The 8,241-nt window shown below is 42.3% G+C and overlaps 1 protein-coding gene across 2 annotated transcripts in view; it reads right to left on the reverse strand.

Moving 5' to 3' along the window:
• Positions 1–933, reverse strand: part of BLK (BLK proto-oncogene, Src family tyrosine kinase) — a 36,289-nt gene extending 35,356 nt beyond the window's left edge. Inside the window, exon 1 of one of the 2 annotated variants that reach the window (XM_081854800.1) lies at positions 794–933. Coding sequence is in view for 1 of the 2 variants with exons in the window: in XM_081854799.1 (XP_081710925.1) it covers positions 794–831 (38 nt within the window). In the remaining variant the exon portion in view is untranslated. The remainder of the gene's footprint in view (positions 1–793) is intronic. The other variant, XM_081854799.1, reaches the window with a different exon arrangement.
• Between the last annotated feature and the right edge of the window lie 7,308 nt (positions 934–8,241).

Raw genomic sequence — 8,241 nt, forward strand, 5'->3', positions numbered from 1 at the left:
AAAAAACCTTCGGAAAACCAATGTGCAGATAAAACACACCTACAGCAGGAAATCTATATATAATAATTATCAAAAGAATTGGCTGTGGCAACCCAGATAGGTGGCTTATTATTATTATTATTATTATTATTATTATTATTATTATTATTATTATTATTATCATCCAGTGTTGAAATGATAAATTAGCAGATGGGGTATCTCCTTTTAATTCATTTCTCTACCAATACGCATTTTCCTGATCTGCTCTCTCCCCTCTTTACTTTATCACCTTTTCTGTATACAATTTTCATTCAAATTCAGCATTCACTTTACTTACTATTGCACATTAATGTTATCTATGAATGAGAGAAGTTGCCCCTGTAGGCAATTTCATTGGATAATATTGACAACAAACGATTCCTGACTCTCTTCACGCCGTGAGCATTCTGCAAGCAGTGGGGGAAATATTCCACTTGAATATTACGATAATATACTCAAAGGCCAAATAAAAGTAGGAACAAAGAACTAAGTGTGAACAAGAGAAAATGAGGCACACAGAGAGAATGAAAAGCACCACTCTGTGATGAAAATCACAAACCATATTGAGGAAGACTCTAGGAAGCTATTTCCCCCCTAGACGTCTTGTGCCTGTGTTGGCTGTCACAATTATTCCCATTCTAAAGATGGCAAACGGAGGCAAAGACTGACAACGGGGGCTTCTCATTGCATCTGAAACTGGAGCTGACGCTTGACTCCAACAGGGCTTTTATGAAAAGACGATGCTATTGACTCTGTATTAAGTTTAGTCGCTCACCTGGGTCTTCCTCGCAATGGTCTCAGAGCATATCCCATGAAATTTCAGAACCCCGCCAGAGCTACCCAAAAGAAAAGGTGTTCTCCCTGCTAGGCTCTTCTAGATGAGAAGGGTTAATGTTCTAAACTCACACATGTACAGAAACGCTCTAATAAGGCATCTCGGCTTTGTCAGTTGACTTCTGTTAGTGGTTTCCTGCCGACAATATCAGAACAAAGTGCTCGAGAGGGGCTGCTGCTCTCTAGAGTCCTGGGGCCAATAACTCAGCCACGCTGTTCGCTCTGAGCTAATGTTAGACTTGTGACCACTTCAGTGGAAAAACGAAGCTTCCCCATGAAGCCTCAGTGGGCTATGACACGCTACTTTCAGGTTTACGGGCCAAATTCTATTTTCAACCTGCTACTTCCCTCCCGGACGTGGCCACATCTTCATTCATAGATGGCCGGATCTGGTCCTGAGGTCAGGCTCACTTGCTTGAACCAGCCGTTGAGGCCATCCTGGGCCCTGAATCGCCCCCACCACACAACCTGGGTTGAACGCCTGACCGGATCTGGCACTGATTCAATTTGGGAGTAGGTCCAATGTATGTTTAAAAAGGTAAAGGGACCCCCTGACCATTAGGTGCAGTCATGGCCGACTCTGGGGTTGTGGCGCTCATCTTGCTTTATTGGCCAAGGGAGCTGGCGTACAGCTTCTGGGTCATGTGGCCAGCATGACTAAGCCATTTCTGGCGAACCAGAGCAGCGCATGGAAATGCCATTTACCTTCCCGCTGGAGTGGTACCTATTTATCTACTTGCACTTTGATGTGCTTTCGAACTGCTAGGTTGGCAGAAGCAGGGACCGAGCAATGGGAGCTCACTCCGTTGCGGGGATTCGAACCGCCGACTTTCTGATCGGCAAGTCCTAGGCTCTGTGGTTTAACCCACAGCGCCACCCAGGTCCTTAATGTATGCTTAGGGTCTTCATAAACAATGTATGTTTAGGGTCTTCAAAACCCTGTTTATGCATACGGCTGCAGGGTGGGAAGGGGTCACAGCGGAGGAAATAATCCTGCTGGAATTGACTTCTCCAATGTGAGATCATGCCCATAGTCTTCAGGATCGAATCGTCTGCTCACCAGTGGGTTCAGTCCTCTTCAGTTTGACTGCACATACATGTTTCCTTGCTGGGAACAGCCACATGTAGGCAAAGCTTCTTCTCTCTGGTCCCTGACAGCCCTGGATCAGTCTGCAAGGCCTGAATTGACCCACAACGATTTGGGGCTGTCTCTGTCCAGCTCGGCCAAAGCCCAGACCCCCTCTCTGCCCAAATCAGCCCAGATCATTTTGTCCACAGCTTCAGCCATAAGGCAGAGATTATTATTTACATAAAAAAGGAAAGCACCCACGCTTGAAAATTGCACACATTCCCATTCAAAACTTATCACCTCAGAGTCAAAGTGTTCATTATAGGAAAACAGATTTTTTAAAATCGTGCCTTCAGATTTCTGAGAAAGGGACCTTCCTTGTAATAACCGAAATCCCGCTATGATGTGCATACGCACCAGAGGTCAGCAAAGAAACCTTTTGTGTCATGTTTTATGAACTATTTTGACACACCGAACAGAACAGAAGCCAAACCCTCAGCAAAACTTGACTGCTCCTCCGTCTTCAGACAGTTCTGCCATCCTCCATTTTGTAGGCCAATTCATTCAGCTATTAATATATATATATTTAAAGTCATGTGACAGGCTTTCCTGATGAAGCAGTTTTGAGGATGTGTCGCTGATGCTATTGTCTCTCCCTGTCTCCCAGTGGTTAGAAAGTTCATTTAAAAAAGAGAGAGTTCCTGTTCAAGTCTGCCCCATCAGCAAAGGAACTAATTCCACCCCAAATCCATGGCACAGACTAATTATGATGATGATGATTCTATTTATACCCTACCCATCGGACTGGGTTGCCCCAGCCACTCTGGGCTGCTTCCAACATATATAAAATCACAATAAAACACTAAACATTTTTTTAAAAAACCTTCCCTATGCAGGGCTGCCTTCAGACGGCTAGGGGTGGGGGTCCGGATAACTCCATACCCTCCAACATTTATCTCACGAGACTAGGGATGGCCTACCATACCCTACGTGGGATGCGGGTGGCACTGTGGTCTAAACCACTGACTTGCCGAGCTACGGGGTGAGCTCCCGTTGCTCGGTCCCTGCTCCTGCCAACCTAGCAGTTGGAAAGCACGTCAAAGTGCAAGTAGATAAATAGGTACCACTCCGGTGGGAAGGTAAACGGCATTTTGGTGCGCTGCTCTGGTTTGCCAGAAGGGACTTAGTCATGCTGGCCACATGACCCAGAAGCTGTACGCCAGCTCCCTCAGCCAGTAAAGCAAGATGAAAGCCGCAACCCCAGAGTCGGTCACGACTGGACCTAATGGTCAGGGGTCCTGTTACCTTACCACACCCACTGTGGGACACGGGTGGCGCTGTGGTCTAAACCACAGAGCCTAGGGTTTGCTGATCAGAAGGTTGGTGGTTCGAATCTCCGCGATGCAGCGAGCTCCCATTGCTCGGTCCCTGCTCCTGCCAACCTAGCAGTTCGAAAGCACCTCAAAGTGCAAGTAGATAAATAGGTACCACTCCAGCGGGAAGGTAAACAGCGTTTCCGTGTGCCTCTCTGGTTCGCCAGAAGCGGCTTAGTCATGCTGGCCACATGACCCAGAAGCTGTCTGCGGACAAATGCCGGCTCCCTCGACTTATAGAGTCAGATGAGCACGCAACCCCAGAGTCGTCCGCCACTGGACCTAATGGTCAGAGGTACCTTTACCTTTACCATACCCTCCAACATTTCTCCAATGAAAAGAGGGACACCTTAAGGAAATGCGTGACATTCCACGGTCAAATCAGAAACCGGGGCGGCTTCTCTAAATCCGGGGCTGTCCCTGGAAAATAGGGACGCTTGGAGGGCCTGAAATGTAAAATGTGTGCAGGACATGGAAGTGTGTGTGACTACAATAAATAAATGAAACAAATATCTTAGTGGAAAGTATGGTCAAGGATATAAAATAAAACTCTGCGATAAAATCATGACAATACAAAAGTATAACGAGAACAACTGGACGTTTTATGCAGAAAATTTTATTTGACAGACATAATGTTGTACAAAATTTCGGCTTTTTTTCCTTCTCCCCCCCTTTCTTTTTCTTTTTCTTTTTTTCAAATCCTTTCCTGCTATTATGTTGTGAAGATCTTTTCTTTTTGTATTTAACTTTGCTATACTTACCTTCGATGTATGCTTGTATGCCTGTATTTTAAACCAATAAAGAATTATTTTTTTAAAAAAGGAAGTGTATGTGACTGTGATATTTTTTTTTTGCGGGAGGGTTAAAAAAATGCTTGACACCCTCCTTATGAGGACTCTGTGTGTATAAAGAGTAGAGATGTTTTCAGCCGGATGTTTAGCCAGACTCGAACACTGGACCAGAAACCCTTGATGGAGCAGCAAACATCAACAAAACGAATATTCACATGGGAGATATTTCCAGGGAGAAGCTGCCCTACAATTCAGAGCATGAGAATCACTGTCAGATTTCTTGATACATTCCAACCCCAAAGTCTTCTGCTCTAACTGGCCTCTAAACTTTGTCTATTTAGCTACAGTGACCCGAAGGTCAAGGAGATGGAACATCCTGGCCATTTGAAATGCTGATTCCCACCCCAAACTGTGTTTCCATTTTAAATGATGTCCAATCTACGGACAATTGTCCTCTCACACAGGGACAGCCTGGGCTTAGAGAAACTGCAGAAGGGCGTTGTCAAGAGATCTGTGTTCTCACACACTCAAAACGCAAAATCAAGTCTCTGTTTTACACTCCGTAATGCTAAAAAAGAGGGAGGTGAGCATCAAATTGCGGAAAATGTTCATTTAAAATAGTGATACACACACAGACAGTGGACAATAAAGGGATCAGAAAATAGATAAACTTAATAGTTTTAAGAAAACACATATAAATTGTAGAATTCTATGTCTATGTCCTAAATGAAAAAGTTGAATGAATAACAATTGGTAAAAAGCCAGAAGCATTCCTTTTAGGAATCGTAAGAAATGACATCTGCAAAGACATGAAGATAATTTTTCTATATACAACAGCTGCCAACAACAACAACAACAACAACAACAATTTATTATTTATTCCCCAGCTACTCTGGGCGGCTTCCAACAAAACACTAAAATACAATAACCTATTAAACATTAAAAGCTTCCCTAAACAGGGCTGCCTTCAGATGTCTTCTAAAAGTTTGGTAGTTATTTTTCTCTTTGACATCTGGTGGGAGGGCGTTCCACAGGGCGGGTGCCACTACCGAGAAGACCCTCTGCCTGGTTCCCTGTAACTTGGCTTCTCGCAGTGAGGGAACCGCCAGAAGGCCCTTGATGCTGGACCTCAGTGTCCGGGCAGAATGATGGGGGTGGAGACGCTCCTTCAGGTATACTGGTGTGAAGCCGTTTAGGGTTATTGGTTGCTAAAAATTGGAAATCTGAAGCAGTACCATCAGCGGCAGATTGGCAACATAATTTTTTTGAAATGATTGAAAAATGACGGCAACAATTAGAATGCAATCTAACCAAAATCTCAAAAAAGAATGGAAGTGTGTAGACAAATACATGATTAAAAGATGCTCCAACAAAAATAAATAAATATTGATATGTTTAGACTGATCTCACAAAGTGGATTTAAATAGATATACAAGAATGTATGTTTTATTATTAAGATACAAGAATACAATCACAAGAATAAAGTTATAAAATAAAAATTAGGAACTCATGCTTGGGTGCAGGGAAGACATAGGGTAAGATAAGAAGCAAGTAAGAAATGACTAAATGTTGGTACATAATGGAATGAAAAATGTGAAATTACAAGTATAATGCATATGTAATATTATGTAAACATTTTGTATATGTATTGAGATTTCAATAAATAAAAAAAAAGAAATAAGGAAAGAAAGAAAAAGTTATTAGCTGAACAACGAAGATTCTTGCATCATATCAATAAGCAGTGAGTTCCGCAGAATATTGCTGCCAAACTAGAATAGTGATTTCTTGCAAGTGTGAAACACACATTATGTGATGCTGGTAAAAAGTGCCAGTTTATTATTTGACATGATAACTCAAATTATGCATGAATAAAAACTGTCCCTTTCCTACCTTAGCTGGCAGCTCTATTCTGCCTTTGTCAGACCACATATGGAGTCCTGTATTTCCAGTTCTGTTCACCATATTTTAAAAAGGATATTGATAAGCTGGAACGTGTGCAGAGGAGGGCAACCAAGATGATCAAGGGTCTGGAAACCCAGCCTTGGGAGGAATGGTTGAGAGAGTTGGGTATGTTTAGCCTGGAAAAGTGGAGTCTGAGAGGTGATATGATAGCCATCTTTATTTTTATTTATTTTTAAGTTTTTATTTATTTTTAATTTAGTTTTACAAATATTAATTTATAGCAATCCAAATAACATTTCCATATTTAGAGATTTCTCCAAATCTCTGGACTTCCCACCTTCCACTCCATGGATCCTATTGTACACCCTCTTAATTGCATATTATTTCACAATCCATATTTTGTATCTTTCCATATTGTCCATGATATGCGCTACATTGTAAGTGTTAGTAAAATCCTGCTAATGTTTTCATCTGTTTACAGTGGTTTCCTAAACAAATTATAAATTTCCCCCATTCTTTATTCAGCTTTGGGTCTTCTTGGTTCCTGAGCTTTCCAGTCAGTTTTGCCATTTTGGCACAGTCCAACAGTTTAATTTGCCATTCTTCTCTGGTACGGAACCTTGTCTTCTTTCCATCTCTGGGCTAGTAACGTCGCATACAGGAAAAGTCTTTTATGTTGCTTTGGGATGTCAATACCTACAATTCCTAATAAGAAAGCTTCTGGTTGTTTTTTGTTGTTGTTTAGTCGTTTAGTTGTGTCCGACTCTTCGTGACCCCCATGGACCAGAGCACACCAGGCGCTCCTGTCTTCCACTGCCTCCCGCAGTTTGGTCAAACTCATGTTAGTAACTTCGAGAACACTGTCCAACCATCTCGTCCTCTGTCATCCCCTTCTCCTTGTGCCCTTCATCTTTCCCAACATCAGGGTCTTTTCCAGGGAGTCTTCTCTTCTCATGAGGTGGCCAAAGTATTGGAGCCTCAGCTTCACGATCTGTCCTTCCAGTGAGCACTCTGGGCTGATTTCCTTCAGAATGTATAGGTTTGATCTTCTTGCAGTCCATGGGACTCTCAAGAGTCTCCTCCAGCACCATAATTCAAAAGCACCAATTCTTTGGCGATTAGCCTTCTTTATGGTCCAGCTCTCACTTCCATACATCACTCATGGGAAAAGCATAGCTTTAACTATACAAAAGCTATTTTAAACATTTTTTTCAAATCATTATATCATTTCCCAAAATGCTTTTATAACCTTACATGTCCGCCACATATGATAAAAGGTACCTTCTTTTTTTATATGATAGGTAAAGGTAAAGGGACCCCTGGCAGTTAAGTCCAGTTGCAAAGGACTCTGGGGTTGTGGTGCTCATCTCGCTTTACAGGCTGAGGGAGCCGGCGTTTGTCCGGAGACAGTTTTTACAGGTCATGTGGCCAGCATGGCTAAGCTGCTTCTGGCACAACGGAACACCAAAACCAGAGCAGCACACGGAAACGCCGTTTACCTTCCCGCCGGAATGGTACCTATTTATCTACTTGCACTTTGACGTGCTTTCGAACTGCTAGGTTGGCAGGAGCAGGGACCGAGCAACGGGAGCTCACCCCGTCGTGGGGGTTCGAACCATCGACCTTCTGATCAGACTTTAAATATCTTAAGGGCTGCCACATGGAAGGGGGGAAAAGCTTGTTTTCTCCTGCTCCGGAGGGTAGGACTCAAACCAATGGTTCCAAGTTGCAAGAAAGGAGATTCTGACAAAACACCAGGAAAAACTTCCTGACAGCAGGAGCTGTTTGACAGTGGAATGTATGACCTCTGAAAATGGTGTACTAACTCATTAGAAGCTTTTAAGCAGAGGTTGGATGGCCATTTGTCTGGGAGTTTTTTTTTTAAAAAAATAGTTTTTATTAAGTTTTACATTTTTATATTCAATACAATCATCATTATCACAAAAAACCGTATGCAAATTCCAGTCTCTCCCCAGACTTCCCTCAACTTCTTCTTCTGGTTCTTTAAATATTTGTTTCTTCTGCTTATTTTATTCTACCTTAATTTGTAATCTAAATATTATTGTGTTCATATCATTTTTATACCATGTGTCCCAAATTACATATTACGCTTTATTGTTTTCTCTGTTATTGCCTCTTAATTTTATGCTTGTTTCCTTAATTGTAAGTGTTTCGTCAACCCTGCTAGTGAGTCTACTTCTTTACAATGTTTCTGTAGGTACGTCATAAACAGTTCCCAGCCTTTTAAAAAATC

This window comes from Podarcis erhardii (genome assembly GCF_964252035.2).
Source record: "Podarcis erhardii genome assembly, chromosome: 3".
Lineage (NCBI taxonomy): Eukaryota > Metazoa > Chordata > Lepidosauria > Squamata > Lacertidae > Podarcis > Podarcis erhardii.